The 26,495-nt window shown below is 46.5% G+C and overlaps 2 protein-coding genes and 1 long non-coding RNA gene across 4 annotated transcripts in view; 1 reads left to right on the forward strand and 2 right to left on the reverse strand.

Moving 5' to 3' along the window:
• The window catches only part of LOC308581393, a 30,874-nt gene extending 24,775 nt beyond the window's left edge, over positions 1-6,099 (reverse strand). Inside the window, exon 1 of the long non-coding RNA XR_014005047.1 lies at positions 4,840-6,099. This is a non-coding gene — a long non-coding RNA (uncharacterized lncRNA). The remainder of the gene's footprint in view (positions 1-4,839) is intronic.
• Positions 3,350-8,685, forward strand: LOC308581061 (uncharacterized protein). 2 transcript variants are annotated; one of them, XM_081183514.1, is made up of 4 exons: positions 3,350-3,486; positions 6,109-7,527; positions 7,559-8,308; positions 8,631-8,685. In XM_081183514.1, the coding sequence occupies exons 1-2, from the start codon at positions 3,453-3,455 to the stop codon at positions 6,966-6,968; spliced, it is 894 nt and encodes a 297-aa protein (XP_081039640.1). In that variant the 5' UTR covers positions 3,350-3,452; the 3' UTR covers positions 6,969-7,527; positions 7,559-8,308; positions 8,631-8,685. The 2 variants fall into 2 exon arrangements, with proteins under 2 accessions (XP_081039640.1, XP_081039639.1); XM_081183513.1 differs by having other exon boundaries at positions 6,109-8,308.
• Positions 8,686-10,927: 2,242 nt separating this feature from the next.
• LOC308581172 (extracellular calcium-sensing receptor-like) lies at positions 10,928-20,993 on the reverse strand. Its single transcript, XM_081183691.1, has 3 exons — positions 20,583-20,993; positions 16,414-16,641; positions 10,928-11,205 (listed from the first exon to the last, which is right to left on the reverse strand). The coding sequence occupies exons 1-3, from the start codon at positions 20,742-20,744 to the stop codon at positions 11,071-11,073; spliced, it is 525 nt and encodes a 174-aa protein (XP_081039817.1). The 5' UTR covers positions 20,745-20,993; the 3' UTR covers positions 10,928-11,070.
• Between the last annotated feature and the right edge of the window lie 5,502 nt (positions 20,994-26,495).

Below are 26,495 nucleotides of genomic sequence, written 5' to 3' on the forward strand. Positions count from 1 at the left end.
CCACCTCCTGCTCCAAAATAGGATGCTGGATCCACATAAATATTGGACTATTCCAACCTCTTTTCCTTAATGGCTCCTGTTGATGCTCAGGCTCCACAGAAAAAGCAATTTGGCTCCAGAAATTCATTTTGGTTCTGCAGATAAGATATTATTAATATTATATTTATAGCCTGCCCTCCCCGGCCAGAGCCGGGCTCAGGGCGGCTAACACCAGTAAAATTACAGTAAAATCATAATAGGGGGAAAAAACCAATTTAAAATACAATGGTACCTCGGGTTAAGAACTTAATTCGTTCCAGAGGTCTGTTCTTAACCTGAAACTGATCTTAACCTGAAGCACCACTTTAGCTAATGGGGCCTCCCGCTGCCGCTGTGCTGCCACTGCACAATTTCTGTTCTCATCCTGAAGCAAAGTTCTTAACCCGAGGTACTATTTCTGGGTTAGTGGAGTCTGTAACCTGAAGCATCTGTAACCTGAAGCGTATGTAACCTGAAGCATATGTAACCCGAGGTACCACTGTACAGGTTAAAATGCAGCCTCATTTAAAAAGTAGCCCATAGATCAAAGGGGAGGGAAACATAAGGGTCAGACCGAGTCCAAACCAAAGACCAGGCGGAACAGCTCCGTCTTGCAGGCCCTGCAGAAAGATGTCAAGTCCCGCAGGGCCCTAGTCTCTAGTGACAGAGCGTTCCACCAAGTCGGGGCCAGTACTGAAAAGGCCCTGGCCCTAGTTGCGAGCAATCTAACTGATAGAATTCTACAAGATGGGGTGTTTGTGTGTGAAAACAGCCCAGATCCATTATTCCCAGATGGAGACGTCACGCGCCAACCTGGCACCAAAGTATCTTCACTTTGCGCCATCCTTGGTGCCAGGATGGCACTCTCCACTTGGTCGCAAGAGGTTGAAAGCCAGGTGCAAAGTGCGCCTGGCACCTGGTTAATTTCAAACACTGGGAAGGGGCAGTCTCTCCTCCCCTGCCTCTGGCACACTGTTTTCCAGATCCCCCAGAGCGGATTTGGGCAGAGCACAAGGACAATGTGGGGAGAAGGTGAGAGAAGCCCCCTTACGTTTGTGCTGGGTTCTACTAGCACAACTGGACAATAGATTGCCCCCCCCCATATTTTTTTTAAAGTTATGTCCTAGACTTGACAAAAAGGGTTCACTTACAAAGCCTTAGAATCATAGAATCATGGAATCATAGAGTTGGAAGAGACCACAAGGGCCATCGAGTCCAACCCCCTGCCAAGCAGGAAACACCATCAGAGTACTCCTGACATATGGTTGTCAAGCCTCTGCTTAAAGACCTCCAAAGTAGGAGACTCCACCACACTCCTTGGCAGCAAATTCCACTGTCGAACAGCTCTTACTGTCAGGAAGTTCTTCCTAATGTTTAGGTGGAATCTTCTTTCTTGTAGTTTGGATCCATTGCTCCGTGTCCGCTTCTCTGGAGCAGCAGAAAACAACCTTTCTCCCTCCTCTATGTGACATCCTTTTATATATTTGAACATGGCTATCATATCACCCCTTAACCTCCTCTTCTCCAGGCTAAACATGCCCAGCTCCCTTAGCCGTTCCTCATAAGGCATCGTTTCCAGGCCTTTGACCATTTTGGTTGCCCTCCTCTGGACACGTTCCAGTTTGTCAGTGTCCTTCTTGAACTGTGGTGCCCAGAACTGGACACAGTACTCCAGGTGAGGTCTGACCAGAGCAGAATACAGTGGCACTATTACTTCCCTTGATCTAGATGCTATACTCCTATTGATGCCTTAAATTGTTGACAAGCTGGAGGAGAAGGAAAGGCTTTGTGGAAGCAGGAAGTGGAGATGAGATGGAAGGGGAATTGAGATGGTTGGACTTTGCTGCGTTGACGAAGAAGGAAGAACCTTCCCAAGAATGCAGGACAGTCTAGAACTACTGTTTGATCACGGGCCGTCCCTGGACGATCTTAGGACCCTTAGCAATCTCTAAGCAAAAAATAAAATAAAGTTCAACAACTCTGGCTCCCTAAAAAAAGCCCAACAACTCTGGTCAATCACAGTCTCTGGTATTATCTGAAGGAGTGTGCATGCACACAAAAGCTCACACCAATAACTAACTTAAAGGTAAAGGGACCCCTGATCATTAGGTCCAGTCGTGACCAACTCTGGGGTTGCGACGCTCATCTCGCTTTATTGGCCGAGGGAGCTGGTATACAGCTTCTGGGTCATGTGGCCACCATGACTAAGCTGCTTCTGCCGAACCACAGCAGTGCACGGAAACGCTGTTTACCTTCCCGCAGAAGCGGTACCTATTTATCTACTTACACTTTGACGTGCTTTTGAACTGCTAGGTTGGCAGCAGCAGGGACCGAGCAACGGGAGCTCACCCCGTCGCGGGGATTTGAACCGCCAACCTTCTGATCGGCAAGTCCTAGGCTCAGTGGTTTAACCCACAGCGCCACCCGCGTCCCATAATACAGTGGTACCTCGGGTTAAGTACTTAATTCTTTCCGGAGGTCCATACTTAACCTGAAACTGTTCTTAATCTGAAGCACCACTTTAGCTAATGGGGCATCCTGCTGCCGCCGTGCCGCCAGAGCACGATTTCTGTTCTCATCCTGAAGCAAAGTTCTTAACCTAAAGCACTATTTCTGGGTTAGCGGAGTCTGTAACTTGAAGCGTACGTAACCTGAAACGTATGTAACCTGAGGTACCACTGTAACTAACTTAGTTGGTCTCTAAGGTGCTACTGGAAGGAATTTTTAAATTTAATTTAATTTATTTTATTTAGTCTCTTGGGAGTTGGACATGCCTAGCCTAGAATAAACAGGGGAGGGGTATGAAAGAGATTTAGGTCGTAGATGTTAACGGAGGCCAACTACCCTGAAGTCACATGCCATCTATTTATTTAAAACAGTTACCCCAAAAATTGAGGCAGGTTTTGATATTTAAACTCCTGGAACCCCAAGCTGAACGAATTCTTCCCATGCCCTTTCTGCCCTCTGCAGGCAGTGCAGTGACCCCGCTTGAGAGCTACCCCTGCTTTCAAGTTCATTGTGAGAACCCCAGATGTAGCTGAGATTACATTTCCTTGTTCCGAAGCTGGCACAATGGCCTCAGAGGCAATACCTGGGTCTTCTCTTCTCTTGGGTGGAGTAGAAACACCTACCAGGCATCTGCCTCAAGAAAGAGGCGGAGAATCAGTCTCCATACCTCCCTCTCTGTTAGGTGATTACTTGTTTTGCATTTGGCCTTGCAAGATGTCAAAATCACCTAATAAATGAAACCACACATATGACTACCCTGCTATTCCACTTTCAAATTGGGAGAATCACACATTTTGGATAAATTGTTTTCTTCTTCTTCCATGATCTGTTGACCGTCCAGGTTCTCTTGACCTTTGAGGAGGTGGCTGTGTTTTTCACAGTGGGCCCTGCTGGATCCCAGCCAAAGAGCTCTGCACAGGGAAGTCATGGAGGAAAATTATGAGACCGTTGCCTCTCTTGGTAAGGACATACTGGTAGTTGTTTGACTGGTAAATGTCAAAGGTATGAATTTAGTGCAGGTGACTCCCCACTTCTATGGGGTTTATATTCCCTGGTACCACACATATATGTGAAATCGTGTATAGCGTTGGGTTCAAAGAGACTGATTTGGAATGGAAATGTTTTATTGAATATATGAAAACTGATCGTATACATTTATAATTAGCAGGATTGAAGTAAAAATGCAGTGAGTTAAGCTATACAGTGATACCTCGGGTTACAGACGCTACAGGTTACAGACGGTTCAGGTTACAAACTCCGCTAACCCAGAATTAGTACCTTGGGTTAAGAACTTTGCTTCAGGATGAGAACAGAAATCGTGCGGCGGCAGTGGGAGGCCCCATTAGCTGAAGTGGTGCTTCAGGTTAAGAACAGTTTCAGGTTAAGAACGGACCTCTGGAACGAATTAAGTTCTTAACCCGAGGTACCACTGTATAGAATTATAATATAATTATAATATAATTATCTTATTGACTTGGAGAGGATCTGCAAAGAGGAGTGGAACAAAATACCTCCTGAGATGTGTACAAACCTGGTGGCTACCTACAAGAAACGTCTGACCTCTGCAATTGCCAACAAGGGTTTTGCCACCAAGTACTAAGTCATCTTTTGCGAAGGGATCAAATACTTATTTCACTCATTATAATGCACATCAATCTCTGACTTTTGTCTTCTGGGTTTCCGGGGGGTTTTCCTGTTGTTATTTTGTCTCTCACAGCTACAATAAACCTACCATTAAAATTATGGACTGGTCAGTTCTTTGTCAGAGAGCAAACGGGCAAATTTAGCAAATACTCCCCCCCCCCACTGTAAGTTCTGCAGTATAACCCCCAGGAGATGGTTCAAGCCAAGCTCCATATCCAGTGAGTGGGCTCATATTTACAAGTACAAGGCTGAACCTCCTTGGTATCACACAGCTGTCTCCTTTTTCTCTGGTGCAGAAGTTACAAAATCAGAACAACTCTACTCATTATCCTTGAGGTCATAGAAATGACTCAGTCTGAAGTGGCTGAATATTTTGTGGTCAAAAGTAGCCAGGCTTGTCTGTTTCCTTCAAAGAATTAGCCCTGAATTACTGTTCAGAAAATCCCAAAGAAGCAGAAAGTGCAGCAGATAAATGCTTAGCTGTGTTGTGGAGCTCCTTTTGGTCTGGGAGTACTAAGAGTTTGTCCATTCCTGTGTAAAATCATCTGGGGCAAGGGGTGGGTGGGATTTGACCCATCAGGATGCAAGTTCTCCTGGTTGACATCTTCAAGGGTTTATAAAAGAGAATGGACAAATTCATGTAAGATCTGAATGCAAGTACAGTGGTACCGTAGTTCTCAAACTTAATCCGTTCCGGAATTCTGTTCCAAAACCAAAGCGTTCCAAAACCAAGGCGTGCTTTCCCATAGAAAGTAATGCAAAATGGATTAATCCGTTCCAGACTTTTAAAAACAACCCCTAAAACAGCAATTTAACTACCAACATTAGAAGAATGGAGGATGAAATTGATGGACTACGCAGAATTAGACAAACAGGAAGAATCCGAGACCGGCAGGACCAGAGGTTTACCAAAGACTGGACTAAATTTGCTGAGTATCTGAAAAGTATTTGTGATGATCAGATTATGTTTGTAGGACTACAAGAAGTTCTGTGAGGAGTAATTTAAGAAATATTGTAAAAATGGAAAGGGAGAAATGATTTGTTAGAAAAGGTAAAGGCAATATTAAGTTAAGAATTGCAAGAGAAATAATCAAGATGGAAGGCTATCAGAGATGCTGAAGGAAGTCCAAACAAGGACATATGTATAATAATTTGTGTGGTATGTCTTAAAAAATTTTGTACGCTAAAAAGAATAAAAAATATTATAAAAAAAATAAAACAGCAATTTAACATGAATTTTGCTATCTAACGAGACCATTGATCCATAAAATGAAAGCAATAAATAATGTACTGCAGTCACACAATCAATCAATCAGTAGCTGAACTGGGTTCCACACAGTCACAAAAACAAAACAAAAAAGAACTGAAAAAACGCAAAATAAATAGCAAAGACAGACAGACCTCAACATAACACTCAAAACAGGCGTGGCACTCAAATCGGAAGCGTAACACTCAAATCGGAAGCATAACACTCAAAACAGAGCACGTTCAGCTTCTGAAAAAAGTTCGCAAACCAGGACACACACTTCCGGGTTTGCAGTGTTTGGGTTCCAAGGCGTTTGAGAACCAAGGTACCACTGTAGTTCTGGTTGACATCTTCAGGAGTTTATAAAAGAAATTGGACAAAATCATGTAAGATCTTAATGGCTATTAGTTATGATGACTACGTGCTAAGCTCTGGAATCAAGGGAGCAGAAGAAGTCGTCTCCTGCTTTTATGTTCTGCTAGCAGGGTAGGCTACTGTGGGGATCCTGCACTTGGTCTGATCCAGATGGGCTTTTGTTAAAAAGAGGAGGGATGGCTTCCACGTTCAACGTTTCCCTTCAATGTGGTAAGGTATACCCTAAATTAAAATAGCTCACTGGGCATCCAAAGTGCCCCTGAACTTGACTTAATATACATTGAGTTCATTATTTTCTTCTCCCTCCCCTCTACCAGATGATGAGCAGAACACTGGGAATTATAGAGTGCCACCTGTGGTGTCGTTGGAAACATCTGTGCGTGAAGCAGGAAGAGAAATGTTTGAGAAGCTAAGAGGACAAAAAAGGGACGAAGGAAAACAATCAAAGAATGGGAAGAAGAAATCTGCAGGTTCTCAGGGCATTGATGTCTGTAAATTCCTGATCCTACAAAAAGATCCCAAAGGAAACAACGCAGGGGGAAATAGCTATAAATCAACATTAAAGACATGTAGCAGAACCCACACAGGGGCAAAGCCATTTAAATGCATGAAGTGTGGAAAGAGCTTCAGTAGGAGCTATAGCCTTACTTTGCATCGAAGAACCCACACAGGGGAGAAGCCCTTTAAATGCAAGGAGTGCGGAAAGAGCTTCAGTCAGAGCAGTAGCCTTAATACACATCAGAGAACACACACAGGAGAAAAACCATTCAAATGCATGGAATGTGGAAAGAGCTTCAGTGTTAGCAATAGGCTTTCTTTGCATCAAAGAACACACACAGGGGAGAAGCCATATACATGCACCGAGTGCGGAAAGAGCTTCAGTGACAGCTGTAGCCTTAGTAGACACCAGAGAACACACACAGGGGAGAAACCATTCAAATGCATGGAATGTGGAAAGAGTTTCAGTGATAGCAATAGTCTTTCCTTACATCAAAGAACACATACAGGAGAGAAACCATTTAAATGTAAGGAGTGTGGAAAGAGCTTCAGTGAGAACAGGACTCGTATTGTGCATGAAAGAATACACACGGGGGAGAAACCACTTAAATGCAAGGAGTGTGGAAAGCGCTTTCAGTCTCACAGTAACCTTACTGTACATCGAAGAACCCATATGTGAGAGAGGCCGTTCTGGATATAGCCTCCATAAAAGCTCAACAACGCCCTTTTTTTGGGTGCGATTTTGCCAAAAACCTTGGCCAAAAAGGAAAAAGGAAAGTTCAACAATGTTGCCCAAAGAAATCTCAACAACCTTTCTGTTCAGATTTTCACAGTTTGAAATATGGCAACCCTAGAGGGGCACAAACATCAGAGAGGTTTAAATGTATGCAATGTGGAAAGAGCTTTAATGTGAAGTGGTAACTTCACATTTAATTGCAGCTTAATAGAAAAGCTCAATTAATGCACGGAGTTTGGAAAGAGCTTCAGTTACAGTGGACTACCTACTGAATTTCAAATAACTTACACAAGGCAATTTGAGGGGTGATGTTAGAGTGGGTTTTAGGGTGCCACTTGAAGAAGGAGAGAGATCTGCGGGCAGGAGGCAATGTGATCAGGGAAAGGAGGGATAGTGAGAACAAGTGTGTTACAGGCTTGTTAGATTAACATGTGTTTCATGAAAACTGGTAGAAAACATTGTTAATGACCGAATTCCCTAATGTGTGGAAGAACAAGTCTTGGTGAAGCAGAACCAGTATGGTTCTGCAACAGTAAGTCCCCTCTCAGTAACCTTAAAGAGTTATTTGAAAGCTTCAATAAACAAATGCAGGAAATAGAATACCTGGAAGTTAGGACAGTCAGGACAGCCGGAAATGTAGGAAGCTTTAACTAAAGGGTTTGTGGAAGCCAATCAAGGATTTAGCAATGGGAAAGTATTGTACTTACTTTTAATCTTTTTATGTAATTGGGTCCTTGCCAGATATTTTCATATAGCTTCACAATTTATTTTCCCATACAAATCAATAAATCCCAATGTTATTTATGTATAAAGTGATTTTGATTTTCCTTTCAAATTCTCTGTGGATTATGCCTTCCTCTTCAATAAATTAAAATGAGTTCACTGTCTTCAGCTCCTGCATTTTAATTAAATGATCAAAATAGGCTTCAGCCTCCGGTCATATCTAGCTGCAACTTTCTTGCTCCTCTGGGGCAAATTGAGGACCACGCTTACATCTGGTAGTGAGGCAGGAGGGGAATGAGAACCAGGTTTTGCTAGCGGCCAGATAGCAAGTCTGGCTTCTCCAGGAAGCAGGGGTGGGGGGGGGGGAAGAGGCAGGACATTTGGGGAGTCACTGCTTGCAGAATGGACTGTCCTGGGCCAGACATGCCAATGGCCTGATTCACAAGAAGGCAACTTTGGACAAGCATGTTTTTCAGAAGCAACCAATCCATGTTGCATGATTGTTAATTATTCTCTTTCCTAGTGTCAAATTTTGTGCCCTTTGCTGACTTGGGGGGTCAGTGAAATGGATTTGAACAAAGACATTGGATTCTTATCCCATTATACATGACTAAGCCATTTCTCACCTTCTCACCCCTTGCCTTTTCCTGTAAGACCTATTACAGTCGTTAAGAGTCGTCAACAGGCTCATCTCAGCTATCTGCCAATCTCCCATTCCCACCACCCTTCTGAGTAATACCCCTCCCCACCTTCTCACTATATAGAAGGATCTGGCAACTTCTGTTTCAGTGTATCTGAAGAAGTGTGCATGCACACGAAAGCTCATACCAAGAACTAACTTAGTTGGTCTTTAAGGTGCTACTGGAAGGAATTTTTTTATAGTGAAATGGATGTCATGCACAGAAGCACACAGATCACACACAGGGTTCTTTAAGAGTAATTTTTTTAATGTTGCTGCATTCCTAGATCCAAATGCAGGGCAGAATATTCTCCAGGAAGAGAGAGCATCAGCAGAGGTTTTAAAAAACAAAACATGAAGCAAAGTGTAGTGTGAGAATAAAGGCTGTTAGACCTTTTAAATATCCCAGTGAGTCGCTTACATCAACTTCCCCTTTCTACCCCTGTAGCACACAGTTTGGTAAGTTTTGTTGAAAAATTACTTACAAACTTCAAAGATCAGATTCACATGCTTTTTCATGCAGCAGCAAGGAAAACACAGGTGGAAAGACTTAGTTACAGAACTTGGTAAAAAATGTTTCTGAACATTCTCCTTTCCCTTCCTCCCCCACAACAAACACTCTGTGAGGTGAGTAGGGCTGAGAGACTTCAGAGAAGTGTGACTAGCTCAAGGTCACCCAGCAGCTGCATGTGGAGGAGTGGAGATGCGAACCCGGTTCACCAGATTACGAGTCTACCGCTCTTAACCACTACACCACACTGGCTCTCTGAAAGAGGATGAACAGCAGAAAGAAGGTGAACAAAAGGACTTTCCTTAACTGTCCGTCACCAGAAGTGAGGAGGTGTGACTTGGTCAAGTCTAGGAACAACGACTTACTCTATGGTCTTAACCCCTTCATGCATTAACTAGAGCTACTCATGCTGGTTATATGAGACTGCATTTCCCGCAGTGCCATCTTTAGTTTTTGTTGAGAGGTGTTCCTTTGTATTCAGATCAGGCCTCAGTACAAGAATGTAGCATTTGGGGATGAATATGCAGCCCAGAAGTCCAGCACTGGAGGCCAAGATGGAGAAGACCTGCACGGCTACCATGTATTTCCCCTTGGTGCTCAGGTAGGTGGGCACAAAAGACACCCAAACACTGCAGAAGACCAGCATGCTGAAGGTGATCAGCTTGGCCTCATTGAAGGCCCCAGGCAGCTTCCTGGCTAAGAAAGCCACCACGAAGCAGATAGCAGCCAGGAAGCCCATGTAGCCCAGGGCACCATAAAACATGGCCACAGACCCTTCGTTGCATTGCAGGATGATTTCTCCAGGATCAACATGCATGTTAAAGTCTGGGAATGGTGGGGAGATCAACAACCAGGCAGTGCAGAGGAGAACTTGGACACTGGAGCAGGAAAGAACAATAGAGTTGGCCAGATTCCTCCCTAGCCATCTCCTCACCCTGTTCCCTGGCTTTGTGGCCAGGAAGGCCAGCACCACAGTGATGGTTTTTGCCAAGACGGAAGAGACGGCAACCGAGAAGATGATGCTGAATGATGTTCGTTGGAGAAGGCAGGTCATTTTCCCTGGCCGGCCAATGAACAGGAAGGAGCACAAAAAGGAGAACAGAAGAGAGAGGAGGAGAATGTAGGAGAGATCCCGGTTGTTGGCTTTGACTATTGGAGTTTTCAGGAATCTTATGAAAAGTCCTAACACAAAGCATGTGGTTAAAGACAAGAAGAGGGCAAAGGAAGCCAGGAGGATTCCCAAGGGTTCTTCATAAGCGAGGAAGGTAATAATCTTGGGGACACATTTGTCTCTGGCCTCGTTTGGATGCTGATCTTCTGGGCATCTGGTGCAAAGGTTTGCATCTGAGAAGGAGAATGGTGTTAGTATCATTCACACCTATAACTGTCCATATTCCAATATATTAGGGAAAATATGGGAGAGGCTAAAGGCAAGGATGTATAGTAGGGATGGAGAGAGGAAAAAGTTCATCTGAAGAGGTCGTGCTTTGCATGCAGAAGCTTACATGCAGAGAGCCAGTGTCGTGCAGTGGTTAAGGGCGGTAGACTCGTAATCTGGTGAACTGGATTCGCATCTCCGCTCCTCCACATGCAGCTGCTGGGTGACCTTGGGCCAGTCACACTTCTTTGAAGTCTCTCAGCCCCACTCACCTCACAGGGTGTTTGTTGTGAGGGAGGAAGGGAAAGGAGAATGTTAGCCGCTTTGAGACTCCTTCGGGTAGTGATAAGGTGGGATATCAAATCCAAACTCTTCTTCTTACATCCTACAGAGACTTAGGCACAATTACATTTCTCTGAAATTATGTACCCTTTGCATTATCTGATTTTCTGCCCAGGAACCTACACACATCCATCACAGATTCATGGCATATTACAGAGGAGTCTCTTGCATCATGAGGATTAGCACATGCCTTTGAAAGCAGGAACATGCAAAGGAAGAAGAAGAAGAAGAAGAGGAAGAGTTTGGATTTGATATCCCGCTTTATCACTACCCGAAGGAGTCTCAAAGCGGCTAACATTCTCCCACGGTCACCCAGTGAGCCTTATTTTTAGCAGGGATCTGAACCCTTGTGTCCCAGGTTTGAATCCAGCAGTCTAACCTCTACACCACACAGACTCTTCTTCTTAAGAGTTCACCCACCTTCCTGAGTGGAGATGGTCCCCTCCGTACATTGAACACAAGTGTAACAGCAGACCGGCTGCCCTTCCTGGATCTCCTTGGCAAACCCAGGGTAGCAGCTTTCAGTGCACCTGGAAATGGGCACAGTCTAAAGAGAGAGAGAAAGAGTGTTAAGCAGGAAGCCTAAGGAGTATTTGTGTCCATAGGATTTGTTAATGTGGTTTAAAAATGTATACCTGAAGGAGCATCTCCACCCCGATCATTCAGCCCAGACACTGAGGTCCAGCGCCGAGGGATTTCTGATGCTTCCCTCGCTGCGAGAAGTGAGGTTACAGGGAAACAGACAGAGGGCCTTCTCGGTAGTGGTGCCTGCCCTGTGGAATGCCCTCCCATCAGATGTCAAGGAAATAAACAACTATTTTACTTTTAAAAGACAACTGAAGGCAGCCTTGTTTAGGGAAGTTTTTAATGTCTGACGCTGTATAGTGGTACCTCGGGTTAAGAACTTAATTTGTTCTGGAGGTCCGTTCTTAACCTGAAACTGTTTTTAACTTGAGGTACCACTTTAGCTAATGGGGCCTTCCGCTGCCGCCACCCGATTTCTGTTCTCATCATGAAGCAAAGTTCTTAACCTGAGGTACTATTTCTGGGTTAGCGGCGTCTGTAACCTGAAGCGTCTGTAACCAGAGGTATCACTGTATTGTTTTTAATATTCGGCTGGAATATTAAATATCCTAACTATATATAATATACAGGTGGTGCTGTGGGTTAAACCACAGAGCCTAGGACTTGCCGATCAGAAGATCGCTGGTTCGAATCCCCGTGATGGGGTGAGCTCCTGTTGCTCAGTCCTTGCTCCTGCCAACCTAACAGTTCGAAAGCTGACAAGTAGTGCAAGTAGATAAATAGGTACTGCTCCGGCAGGAAGGTAAACGGTGTTTCCGTGCGCTGCTCTGGTTCGCCAGAAGCAGCTTAGTCATGCTGGCCACATGACCCGGAAGCTGTACGCCGGCTCCCTTGACCAATAAAGCGAGATGAGCGCCGCAACCCCAGAGTCGGCCACGACTGGACCTAATGGTCAGGGGTTCCTTTACCCTTTACCTTTAATTATACATAATATCAGGTGTGCTAACTCTATGGGGCTGAGGCCTCTACAGGGCCCTCCCCAATGTCTTCTGGGGTGGGGCTGAGCACCTCCAATCTTGAAGGAGCAGAGGAGGCTTGGCGACATGTTGCCCTTGTCAGGAAAAAGCAGCAATGCAAGAGCGAGCTGCAAGTTGCTGGAATGCAAAACAGGATGTTGATGTTTGGGACTGTACCATGGGAGAAAAGGGGCAGTCTATTCACTGTGCTGAGCACCGGATGTTAGCTCAGAGTGTCATCTGACCTGTACTGGAAGTACAGGGGTGGAGTTTATCTCTCTACTGTTGGAGTCTGATGAGTGCAGACGTGTTTCTCTGTACTGCTGCAAGGACAGAAATAAAGACATGTAAATAGATTTCTGTCTGTCTCTTTCCCCTCCCTGGGAAGGCAGGGAGGAGGGAGGAATGGTGTGTCCCTCTCACGCTGAGTGGGATCACCGATAGTGACCTAGCCTGTATCCTGCCGGGAGACGCAGACGGGGAGGTCAACAAGGATCTCAAGCCTAGTGCCTGGAGAGTGGCCAGTTTCCTCTGACTGAGGCTAGAGAATCCGACAGCCCTGACGTGGCATGGCCGGGCAGGAAGTCGCCCCGGGCTGACAAGCGCAGCCACGCATACAAATGTCACATCAGAAAGATGCCAGACTCTCCAAGAGCCCCTATTTTCCAGGGATGTTCCTGATTTAGAGAAGCTGTCCTGGCTTCAAATTTGATCCCAGGATGTCCTGCCTTTCCTTAGGACGTCCCTATTTTCATTGGAGAAATGTTGGTGGGTATGGAGTTATCAGACCCCCGAGTCATCTGAAGGTAATTCCTGCATGGGGAAGGTTTTGTTTTTTTAATTGTTTAATGTTTTATTATGTTTTTATATATGTTGGAAGCTGCCCAGAGTGGCAGGGGCAACCCAGTCAGATGTGTGGGGTATAAATAGTAAAATTATCATTATGGAATGGGACGTCCCGATTCTCATCGGATAAACGCTGGAGGGTGTGGGAGGCGTCTCCCAATGCAACAGTCATCAGAGGCAATGTGCATGACATCACACCCAGCCGCCCCCCGCCCCCGATGTTGGGCGCAACTCTGTGTTTGTGTATAATACCAAAGGCAGAGTGCAAGACTGAAAGAAACCAGACATGATAGCAAAAATAAGCAAAATTTCAATTCTAGAATAACAGTAATAACAAATAGTAACTGTGAAAAATCAACCTAGAAACGCACTGATGATCAGCAGAAATTAAACATATCAGTAGAAGGTCCTGAACAAAAAACACCCCTAAGGTAAAAGGTAAAGGACCCCTGGACGGTTAAGTCCAGTCAAAGGCGACGATGGGTTGCAGTGCTCATCTTGCTTCAAGGCGAGGGAGTCGGCGTTTGACCACAGACAGCTTTCCGGGTCTTGTGGCCAGCATGACTAAACTGCTTCTGGCGCAATGGGACGGAAGCCGTAGAGCGTACGGAAATGCCATTTACCTTCCCATCGCAGTGGTACCTATTCATCTACTTGCACCGGCATGCTTTTGAACTGCTAGGTTGGCAGGAGCTGGGACAGAGCAACAGGAGCTCACTCCGTCGCAGGGAGTCGAACCGCCGACCTTCCAACTGGCAAGCCCAAGAGGCTCCGCGGTTTAGACCACAGCGCTACAATTGTGGAATATGGATATAAAATTTACAGCATGCTATGGTTTAAAGGGAAATTACCGCATTTTTCGCTCTATAAGACGCACCAGACCACAAGACGCACCTAGTTTTTGGAGGATGAAAACAAGAAAAAAGATATTCTGAATCTCAGAAGCCAGAACAGCAAGAGAGATCGCTGCGCAGTGAAAGCAGCAATCCCTCTTGCTGTTCTGGCTTCAGCGATAGCTGCGAAGCCTGCATTCGCTCCATAAGACACACACATTTCCCCTTACTTTTTAGGAGGGAAAAAGTGAGTCTTATAGAGCAAAAAATGTGGTATATTAAAACAGTGTTTCCCAACCGGTGTTCCGCGGCACACTAGTGTGCCGTGAGACACCGGCTGGTGTGCCGTGGGAGGGAGGCGGGCGAGTCGGGCGCCTAGGAGAGAACAAAACCAAGTGAGCAGCGCGCGAGAGGGAAGCGACCCGAAAAAGAAGCGCGTTCGGAGTCCGGAGGCACTTTTGGGGCTGCGTACGAAGGGAGGGGGGCACGGACGGCGGAAGGGGGCGGGGGGCGGTTGCAGAAACCCGCCAATGCTTCCACCTCATTGGGAAAGGGAAGGGGTTGGGCCACCTAAAACTCTCCGCCGGGGCCACATCCTGCCTCCCAGCCCCCTTTCCTCCACCCACGGAGGGAGGGATGTTTTTAACACACACCCCCCCCGCTCACAACCCTTTGGTAGCGTTTCTCCAATCTGAGGCGAGCGCCCGCCGACGCCCCCTTCCCCTGCTCAGTCGCGCAAAAACCGAAGTCTCCTCCCTACCCCTTATTCCCTCAAACCCCGTTTCCATAAGGGGGGGGGGAATAACCCCTTCCGTCGCGCGCAAAGCCCAGCTCCCTCCGCCCTTCGCGGTCTCCTCAGCACTTCAGCCAGCCGTCTACACTCTCGGAGCCACTGGGCAAAACTCGCTCTCAGAAGCGCGCGCGCGCGGAGAGAAAGAGAGAGGGAAACAAAGTTAACTTGTGGGGAGAGAGAAAGAGCGAGCGGGAGCTAACTTGTGTCCAAAGGCAGATACAAAGTAGCCCCCCCCCGCCCCGAAGGCGACCTCTCTTGCTCTGCTCCTCTGGGGTGGGGAAACCAACTCCACCACGCGGAGCAGCCCCGAGGCGGGGAATTTCGCCCCTTCGTAATGTATGCATGTAAATGAGGCGGGCGCAAGGGGTGGGCGCGGAGAGGAACTCGCGCCTCTGAGGCCGCCGCCTCCTTCTCCTCCTCCTCCGCCCCCCCCCCCTCAAACCCAGGCGGCGGCGGCAGGAGGCAGCAGCGGCAATAACAGAAGCAGCTGCGCTGACAACAACACGTGTTCGCTCGGGCACCATGGAATTCGAGGAGCTGGGGATTCGGGAGGAGTGCGGCGTGTTCGGGTGCATCGCCTCCGGCCTGTGGCCCACGGAGCTGGACGTGCCCCATGTGATCACGCTGGGGCTAGTGGGGCTGCAGCACAGGTAGGGGACACGGCGGTGTGGGGGGGAGACGGTCTGGGGAAGCGGGGGGAGGGTGGGTTGCTTGCGAGACAGCGGAGGAGGAGGAGGCCGGCATGTCCGGGCAGCAGCAGCAACAGCAGCAGCAGCAACTCCCGGCGACTGCTCCTCCTCCGCCCGCTATCGCCGCCACCAGCACAACAGCCGCCGCCGCCTCAGCTGCCGCCGTCCCTCAGTCCCTCGCTCTGCTGCCTCCTCCCACCCCGGCAAGGGGAAGGGAAAAAACTTTCACTTTTGTGCGTCCCTCCCGGCGTGACGCTGCGCGCTGACGTCACGGGGCGGGGCTTTAATGGTGGTGTGCCGCGAGATTTTTTTTCAGTAAACAGGTGTGCCGTTGCCCAAAAACGTTTGGGAAACACTGTATTAAAAAATGTTATAATGATGGTATCTAACACCAAGTAAATTGGCAAAAATGTATAAATCAAAATCAATCAAGTGTTGGAAATGTAAAGAGAAAGAAGGTTCTTTTTATCATATGTGGTAGTTTTGAAGTAAGATTAAAGCTTACTGGGAAATGATACAGAATGAATTGAAAAAGATGTTTGGAATAAAGTTTGTTAAAAAAAAACCCCAGAAGCTTTCCTTTAGGGAATTATAGGGACAGAACAACCCAAACTGTATAGAAATTTATTCGTGTATGCAACTACAACAGCAAGAATGTTACTTGCCCAAAAATGGAAAGAAGAAGTAGTCCCAGCGAAAAAAGAATGGCTACAAAAACTTTCGGAATATGCAGAAATGGCGAAACTTGCCGCGGGGAAAAAGATAACAATCTTTTAATAAAAGAGTGGAAATGGCTTATTTAATAAACAGTAAACAGATAAGAACATAGGCGGGATTATTGTAATAACCTGCAGTTTTATACGAGTTTATATTTACAGTAGATGAATAAATGAGCAAATTAAGTTAATTTGGAATATCCAGAAAATATTAAAAAATAGATTTAAGGAATAGCAGAAAGAGAGGAAAGGAAGCCGAGTTTTGAAATGTTATGACAATTGTAAAATTATTGAAATGTATAAAACTGAAAATCTTTTTTTTTTTTTTTTTTAATACCTTGTTAAACTGCAACGGCCACACAATGGCTTCTGGGTTGATGGTAAACTTGACATTGGAGGATGCCTGTCTCTCGACGCTCCCAATTTTCACTCTGGCGCGAGTTTGATTGGGGAACAGGACCCAGTTCACGAGGTTGAAGTTGGCCAGACTCTCCCCATTCTCATCAAAATAAAACTCTCCCATGGAATAATTTGAAGGCTGGGTTTTTTTCAAGAAAGTGTGGAACTGGAACGGCAGAGAAAGCGCCAGCGTTCAGAAAGCACGACAACTCCATATGATAACGGTGGGATTGTGTGCAAACTTCCTAATAGTGCTTGTGCGTAGTGTGTGTTTGAGCAAATTACACCCAAAGGGAGGATTGACGCGTGTGGAGCAATGAGCCAAAGGAAAATTATTTGTTGTTTAGTTGTTTAGTCGTGTCCGACTCTTCATGACCCCATGTACCAGAGCGCACTCCTGTCTTCCACTGCCTCCCGCAGTTTGGTCAAACTCATGCTGGTGGCTTCGAGAACACTGTCCCACCATCTCGTCCTCTGTCGTCCCCTTCTCCATGTGCCCTCCATCTTTCCCAACATCAGGGTCTTTTCCAGGGAGTCTTCTCTTCTCATGAGGTGGCCAAAGTATTGGAGCCTCAGCTTCAGGATCTGTCCTTCCAGTGAGCACTCAGGGCTGATTTCCTTCAGAATGGAGAGGTTGGATCTTCTTGCAGTCCATGGGACTCTCAAGAGTCTCCTCCAGCACCAGAATTCAAAAGCATCAATTCTCTGGCGATCAGCCTTCTTTATGGTCCAGCTCTCACTTCCATACATCACTACTGGGAAACCATGGCTTTTACTATACAGACCTTTGTTGGCAAGGTGATGTCTTTACTTTTTAAGATGCTGTCTAGGTTTGTCATTGCTTTTCTCCCAAGAAGCAGGTGTCTTTTAATTTCGTGGCTGCTGTCACCATCTGCAGTGATCATGGAGCCCAATAAAGTAAAATCTCTCACTGCCTCCATTTCTTCTCTTTCTATTTGCCAGGAGGTGATGGGCCCAGTGGCCACGATCTTAGTTTTTTTTTATGTTGAGCTTCAGACCATATTTTGCGCTCTCCTCTTTCACCCTCATTAAAAGGTTATTTAATTCCTCCTCACTTTCTGCCATCAAGGTTGTGTCATCTGCATATCTGAGGTTGTTGCATTTATACCCCATCTTTTCCTCCAGGGAGTCTACGTGGTCCTCGTTTAATTCCCCTGCACAACAACCCTGAGAAGTAGGCTAAGGCTGAGCCCTGGTTCACCCACTGAGCTTCATCATGGATGGACGGAGATTCGAACCCAGGTCTCTCGGTCCTAGTGTGATACTTTAACCATGACACCACATTGAAATACATTTTAAAGTATTTTTAATCTTTGTTGGAAGCCACCCAGAGTGGCTGGGGAAACCCAGCCAGATGGGTGGGGTACAAATAATAAATTATTATTATTATTATTATTATTATTATTATTATTATTATTATTATTATTATTATTTATTTGTGGAGTCATAGAGTTGGAAGGGACCCCCAAGGGTCATCTAGTCCAACCCTCTGCAATGCAAGAATATATGTGATTGTTCCCAAACGAGGGTCCAACCTGCAATCTTGGCGTTATTCGCTCTCTTCCAGGACTTGGTGACGTTTGAGGAGGTGGCTGTGCAATTCACCTAGGAGGAATGGGCTCTGCTGGATCCAGGCCAAAGAGCTCTGCACAGGGAGGTCATGGAGGAGAATTATGAGACGGTGACTTCTCTGGGTAAGGATGCTCCCACCCCTCCCCCGCCTCCAGACACGTCTACGGGGCGTGGGGCGCGTTGGAAGAGAGAAATCGGGGAGTCTCCTTTTCCTGTCTCCTAGGCATGCTGGGAAATCCCAGGGATTGCTTTAATTAATTCAAAGATTTGTTGCATTTGTTGTTGTTGTTTAGTCGTTTAGTCGTGTCAGACTCTTTGTGACCCCCTGGACAGAGCACACCAGGCACTCCTGTCTTCCACTGCCTCCCGCAGTTTGGTCAAACTCATGCTGGTAGCTTCGAGAACACTGTCCAACCATCTCGTCCTCTGTCGTCCCCTTCTCCTTGTGCCCTCAATCTTTCCCAACACCAGAGTCTTTTCCAGGGAGTCTTCTCTTTTCATGAGGTGGCCAAAGTATTAGAGCCTCAGCTTCAGGATCTGTCCTTCCAGTGAGCACTCAGGGCTGATTTCCTTCAGAATGGAGAGGTTTAATCTTCTTGCAGTCCATGGGACTATCAAGAGTCTCCTCCAGCACCATAATTCAAAAGCATCAATTCTCTGGTGATCAGCCTTCTTTATGGTCCAGCTCTCACTTCCATACATTATAAAGGTAAAGGTACCCCTGACTGTTAGGTCCAGGTGCGGACGACTCTGGGGTTGCGGCGCTCATCTCACTCGATAGGCCGAGGGAGCTGGTGTTTGTCCTCAGGCAGCTTCCAAGTCATGTGGCCAGCATGACTAAGCTGCTTCTGGTGAACCAGAGCAGCGCATGGAAACGCCGTTTACCTTCCCGCCAGTGTGGTACCTATTTATCTAACTGCACTTTGACGTGCTTTCAAAATGCTAGGTTGGCAGGAGCAGGGACCGAACTACGGGAGCTCACCCCTTCGCAGGGATTCCAAACATTATAACACCTACTAAACTCAGGAATTTAGGTGGGTCTAGCACCTACAAATTCATGGCAATATTATTACACATCTTCATGGAGGAGGAGGAGGAGGAGGAGGCTAAGCACAACTATAATTCTGGATCAGGACTCCAGGACTGGACAATGGATTGCAATTTGTAGCAAAAGGAGAATGGAAATACCTGCCATGGTTGTAGCCTTTGAATGCTCCACTTGTCTCCTCCACCAACCACTGACCACTTGGATCTGAATGATTATGCAGTGTCTAAGGCCTGAGCCAAGGCTTGGACGCTGTAATAAATGCTGTACCTCTCACGAGACATGGTTTCATCGGGATCCTTTTTGAGCAGAGTCTCCAGTTCCTCCTTCTCCGTGCATCTTGTCCAGCCTCTCACAGGCAACTCATCCGTTGAACACGAACAGTTGAACGCTTTCTGCCAAAACCGCAGAGAAGCAAATAAGTCTGGTTGATAGTGCTTGTGCGCCCCCCTTTGTTTGGTCTTCATTACAAAGGACAAAGCACCATGGATGAGCAGGAAGTCCTGGGTATCAGAAAACAATATTGAACTGATGCCCTGGATATCTGTTGTGATCCAGGTTTTCGCCCCTGCGTACACCTTTCCAAGAATGCGCTGTATCATGAGGATGGGACCAAACTGGTGTTCGGCATCCCCATAGTAAACAAATACGTTGGCTTGTCTCCACATGGCAGGTGGTTCACTCTGTGACAACATCTCGGATAGGGTCACGTAAAGGACTCTTTCCGAGAAGGCCACACAAATCCCACTACTGGTCATCAGCGGCCTGACGGCGTTCATAAAAGTCTCTCCATTGTCGTTGTCTGGAGCGAAGAGGCCAACCCACGTCCATCCAAAATGCAGGAGCAACTTGACAATCCCCCAGTACTGAGTTTCCTCATTTGGGGCCATTGTGTAGACGAAAGGGAACTGGGTTTTGTCGCTAAGGACATGAGTGGCGAAGCCAACACTGACCTAGTAAGAAAAGGATTTGTGTTTTATTTGCAGGAAAACATAAAAGGAGCCTTGGCTATGTGGATCACTGGTTCAACTCTCATCTCTATCTCAGCTTGGATCCACATTCTCACATTCTTCCTTTCGCACAGCACCTAAATCAGACTCATTTGCTAGGTGGGAAAGAGTGGGATGATATGAACACAGAGACCTCTACACTAATCGGTTTTGGAGAAAAATTAGAGAAATAACCCTGGGAACAAATTTGGAATAAACGACCATTTGGATCCATCTCAGTTAGAAAATGGTTTATAGATAGCATAGCACAGCACTGGTACATGTGGCCAACCAGGTTATTTAGAATTTAACATAACAAAAGGGAGAAAAAGGAAGAGGTCTTTTTCAAATCAGATCCAAATTGCTTTAAAGGCTACTGCCGTCCATTGGTCTTTTTTTGGATCCCCCCCCCCCGCCTTTTTTGCCAGAAGTGACCACAAATAAGAATTTTATTCAGCTGGCCTCCCATCTCAAATCTACCTGTGGGATTTTGTAGATGCTCAGCATGGTTGAAATCAGTTTGGAGATTTCAGAATAAGCCGCTTCAACAACTGCCAGCTGGTTATTCTGCCCTCTGCAATTGTAGTTCGGAATATGGCTTTCTCCACCAGCCAGCAGGTCAAGCGTGGCATCGGTGGTCATACTCTTGTTGAAATAGGTCTCGTAGATGTTGTAGCCCAGGCTGACGTTGGGTAAGAGCCCGGGGTCCTGGTTGATCTCCTGGGTGGCAAACAAAAATGACAGGATCTGCCACAATTTCCAGCTGCAAGCAAAGAGTGGTCTCAGGAAGCCATTCTCCTTCCCCTTATTTCTAAGAGCACAAGGCGAATTCTGTGCCAGCAGTGCAAGTGCCCCAAAGATAAGCTCACAAGCACACAATAAAGGAGATTCAGAATCCTTAATTGTTACTTGAAGCCATTGGTTCAAGTCTTACCACATAGCTGTTACAGGTAGGTAGCCGTGTTGGTCTGCCATAGTCCAAATAAAAAAATTCCTTCCTGTAGCACCTTAAAGACCAACTAAGTTAGTTCTTGGTATGAGCTTTCGTGTGCATGTATCTGAAGAAGTGTGCATGCACACATAGCTGTGACTGTGGTATCTCCCTTTCTCAACACTCTCAGCTTCCCTCTGACTTTTGTCCTTCTCACTATCTGTGAGTTGGGGAAGGGTGAGTTGAGGGAGAGGCCCCACCCATTTACTGTCTTCCACAGAGCCCTTCGTTTGTCCTCCTTACACTTCAAATATTAAAAGTCTTGATTCGATTTGAACACTTGCTGAATCCAAGGATAAGAGGAGCCTTGACTGAATTCTAACACTTGCTGAATCTAAGAATTACAGGGATCTGGCACCCACAAGCTCATAGCACTACCCCACCCCAGAACCAGAAACCTGTCCCCATATGTGCAACCAAACAGCAAAATGCGGCTTCCTTCTAGAAAGACAAGACAGTGAAGTAGAACCCAATTAGACTTTTAACCCAACTTAGCTTCAAGCATAGAATCATAGAGTTGGAAGAGACCACAAGGGCCATCGAGTCCAACCCCCTGCCAAGCAGGCTCTTTCTCATTGGCGAACACTCTGCATCACAGAGTTCTGCATCACAGAGCAGCTTACCCACTCACATTGGGCAGCCCAAATATGATGAGTTCCTGACATGTTTCAGCCAGGATGCAAACCTCGGCACCTGAGCTGCGTTAACCAAAGGCCTTGCTCATTCTTGTGCTCCTGCAGCACAGAGCCGCTTTCAAACACACACACACACACACACACACACACACACACACACAGAGTTATCTGAACAGTTCCTAAAAACCACCAACCCATTCCCACAAAAACATGCAAAAAGCACAAATCAACAGCATTTCATACACCATGGCCAAAACTTGCAGGAAGGATCCCTGCAGAAAGTAAATAAACAGATGCCAAAAGCACAAACCCCAACACCATGCAGTTTGTTGCCTGCATGGCTCTTTGTCTTGGCATTTCACAGGGTTCTCAGTTCAAGTAGATCAACAGTGATTTCAGGGCTAAAATCACAGGTTCAATCTTTTGGGAGCCCTTCAATATCCCGTTGGCCTGCCATGTGGTTGTGGAACAGAGGCATCAAAATCACATTCCAGTCCGAGTGAGTCTCTCTGGCACACTGGTGGTCGCCTTCACCTTTCCCCCTCTTACTGCCCCAGAGCCAGTCCACTTCACCCCCTTCCCCAAACTCCAAATCAAAGTACTTCCACAAGTCTTCATCTGGCGGAGACCATCTTCAAGATCAGCTGGCCCAGTCCACCCAAGTTACTAGCCAGAAATTCCACTCTTGGCTTACTCCCAATGTCTCTTTGATAGAGGTAGAGAATCTCCCCAATGGCTCTTGGTCCCCAAACTTATGGAATCCTGGATGACCCTGGCTGCTGGGGCTTGCTTAAAACCTGCACCCGGTACAGGGACTGGTCCTCACCCCACAAGGTCATCTTGGAGCACCCAAGAGGGGAAATCATTGAAGGGTTTTCTCTCACCCAATTCAGCAGGAGTCAGCTGTTCCCCTGACCCCACCCACCGGAAGAGATCTAGCAGCAGCAGCAGCTCTTCTCCATCCTGCTGTTTGCCCTCCACTGAGGCACTTTCCTCCTGCACCCCTTTTCCCACAGTAGAAGCTCCTCTGCACCTGTCTGCCTGCCCTCTCTTTGCTGTCCAAGCCCCTCAGCTGCCCAGCCACACCCTGGATTTCTCTGGCCACCCCTATCATCTAAGGTGCCTTGCAGCGGGGCTCCTGGCTCACGTCAAACCCCCTGTAGCTCATCTCATCCAGCAGGGCCCTTATCTTGCAGGGAGTCGAGCTTTCCTCCCCTCTGAGACTTCTCACCCACTCCACCAGCAGCGGGTCTGCTCTGTCAAGCTGCTGGCTTAGCCACGGCTCCAATTTTCTCAAGCTGCACTCCCCCTCCATTTCAACTCTGGCACACCTCACTCACTGGCTCTCCTCTAGGAAACACATCTTCAGCTATGTGGGATTTTAGGGGTTACCCAGGGTTCGTCTTTCCTTTTGGGAATGAACCACTGCAGGGACTCTGGTGTCTTTAGGATAAAGGGTTTATTTACACAAATATAGAACCTGAGCCTATGATGGAGGGCTTCACAGCATTACCACCCCAAAGCCACAGCCTTGGATTCGAGCAGAGATCCAACATGGCTCTCTTTCTCTGCTTGCTCTTAGGTCACATTGCAGCCCCAAAACTCTCAGCTGCCCTCTGGATTTTGGCTTTCTCGCTATTGTTGCTGGAAATCACAGTAGGGGAGCATGCTGTTGTGCGCCAATCCTGCCAGCATGGCCACTGTGGGATGAAGATGCTGGACTGGAGGGACCATTGGCCTGATCCAGCGGGCTCTTCTCAAGTTCTAAATCTCACTCCCAACAGAGGGACAAAGGAAGGAGATGGGCAGGTCACTTACCTCCCAATCTTAGTCGTGGGTGGCCAGGAAAGCACATATGGTTCGAATTTAGCAATTTTCGGAGCGATGATGCCACTAATGAGGTGGTCTCCTGGCCTGTAATAATTCAGTGCATCCTTTTGCCTGAAGACCTCCACTGGACATTTGGCTTTCAGCATCCCATTTGCTCCGCTGGGCATTAGCAGCAGCAGCAGCAGCAGCAGCAGCAAGATCATCTTGGCTCTGCCTGCTTCGAACGCAAGGATAACCATAAGTAGCCTCCCACTTCTTTCAGGCTTGTTACAAGAAGTAACCTCATCCCTGCCTGTGATTCTGATGTTTATGCTATTGGTCTCAAAGGCCATTCTGGGGGGAATCCCTGGAGCACGTAAACAAATCACCATTATTTTGATATAATTATTGAGGTTAAGGAGGTCCACCTCCTCTGAAATCTCCTGGACAATCTGGGTGACTCAAGGGACAGAGACAGAGAAAAACAGGTTTGCAATAACTGCCTGATCATGAGAATTGTAGAGTTGGACGGTCCCCCAAAGTTCATATAGTCCAACCCCCTGAAATGCAGGAATCTCAGCTAAATAATCCCTGGCAGGTGGCCATACAATCTCATGTTTAAAAACCTCTAGTGAAGAGTCTATCGCCTTATGAGGTAGTCTGTTCCACTGTCAAACAGTTTTTACTGCCAGAAAGTTCTTACTAATGCTGTCCGAATCTCCTTCCTTGTAATTTGAACCCATTGCTTTGCATCCTACTCTCCAAGGTATTTGAGCATGTCGACATCCTCCTTAAATTGTGGTGCCCAGAACTGGACACAGTACTCCAGGTGTGGTTTGAGCAAGGCACAAGAGAGCTTACTATCACTTACCTTGATCAGAACAGAAGACTTCTGTTGATGCAGCCTAGAATAGCATTAGGTTTTTCTGCTCCTGCATCACACTGTTGACTCACGTTAAGCTTGTGCTCTAGTAATACTCCTAAATCCTTTCCCCTTGTACTCCTGGAAAGTGAGGTGTCCCCTGGCTCATATTTATGAAGCTGGTTATTTCTGCCTAAATGTAGAACCATACATTAGTCCCTACTGAAATTCATTTTGTTAGTTTGGGCCCAGTTCTCCCATCAGTTAAGGTCATTTACCGCTCCCACTTTGGTGTCATTGGAAATCTGATGAGCATTCCCTCCATTATTTCATTCAAGTCCTTTATGAAGACATTGAACAGAAAAAGGGCCAAGGACAGAACCCTGTGGCACCCCACCTATCATTTTCCCCCCAGGATGATGAGGAACCATTGATGAGCACATTTTGGGTTCGGTTAGTCAATTAGCTACAAATCCACCTAACAGTTACCAGTACCTTGTCCAACCCATATTTTACCAACTTCCTTGCAAGAATATCATGGGGGACTCTGTCAAAAGCCTTACTGAAATCAAGACACACTATGTCCACAGCATTCCCCTGATCTACTAAGCTTGTAACTGTATAAAAAAGAAAGAAATGAGATTCACCAGGCATGGCTTTCTTTTGAGAAATTCATGCTGAATGTTAGTAATATTCTTTTTTTTTAAAAAAAGACATTTTATTAAAAATACAGAATCTCGTGACTTCCCCCCATCCCGTCCACGGTCTTGTTTTGAAACATCTACAGCTAAATATTAGTCTGTGCTCCAGTTATTATATCAAACCATATTATCCACAATATTTTTTACACTAAAAGTGTGCCAAAATACTGCTCGTTTCTATCTTCTTACAGTGGTCTCCTAGATAACTGGTAATTTCCCCCCACTCTTTTATAAAGTTTTTATCCTCTTGGTTTCTGAGTTTTCCAGGTACCAATATTCTGAAGGAGCAGAAAAGACTTTTTATGTATGGAACAACAGCCGTGCGGATGTTATTGGCTCAGAGTTGGAAAGATGATAAAAGTCCCTACCAGAGAAGAATGGCAAGCCAAGTTGATAGACTACACTGAGATGGCAAAGCTGACTGGAAAACACAACATCCTATTCTAAGTGCTCACTGACAAGACTGAATTATCTGTTCTAGGTCTTTTCTGGGTATTGATGTCAAGCTGACTGCTCAGGCATTACCTGGGTCTTCTCCCCACCCCTCTGAAGATGGGGGCAAATTTTGCCCACCTCCAGACTGCCCTCCAAATCTTTCTATGCTCACTGAGTTAATACTCACCATGCCTTGCTTGGTGTCTATCACCACTCCCAGGTGCACTATGATCTGTGCTAGGGCCAGCCGGCTTGTTTCCATGCTCACCATGAAAATACGACTCTGCAGATAGTCTAGGGTCTCTGCTACGTTGCTCTTGACCTATTGGAGAGTCTGAGTGGATCATGATATAGTCCAGGTATGGGGGGGGGGGAAATAGGTGAATGGCCTTCTTCCTTACATGGGCTACCACAGCTACTAGCACATTTGAGAATGTCCTGGGGTTTGGAGCCAATCCACAGGGGAGACCTTTGTACTGGAAAGGCCTGCCCTGGTATGCAAAACACAGAAATATGGGATGGTCTGGGTGAACTAGGATGTGGAGGGATGCCTCGGTCAGATCCAGGGAGACAAAGCTACAGGTCTGAGACCCTCTGGGATGGTCTTCAATGAATCCATTTGGTTCAGGTACGAATTGACGATCTTAGGACCTGGGATAGCCCTCCATTTCCCCAACATTTGGAAACATAAAGAGAATAAGGTAGCAGCCAGATCCACACTGTGGTTCTGGCCTGTTGCTGTTGGCTGCCTCTCGCCTCCCTTGTAGTTACTACCCTGAGGCTGCTTGAAGAATTGATCATGTTGTGCAGATGCCTGATTATTGTCTTCCAAAGCAACTACTCTATTCCAAACTTAAAAATGGAAAGTGTAATGCTGGTGGTCAACAAAAGAGGTAAAGCAAATCTTAAAAAATGTAGTATAAACACCGACAACTGGGAAACACTTGCCTGCGAGCGCTC

The sequence above is a fragment of the Podarcis bocagei genome, assembly GCF_964188305.1.
Source record: "Podarcis bocagei genome assembly, chromosome: 2".
NCBI classification, from domain to species: Eukaryota; Metazoa; Chordata; class Lepidosauria; order Squamata; family Lacertidae; genus Podarcis; species Podarcis bocagei.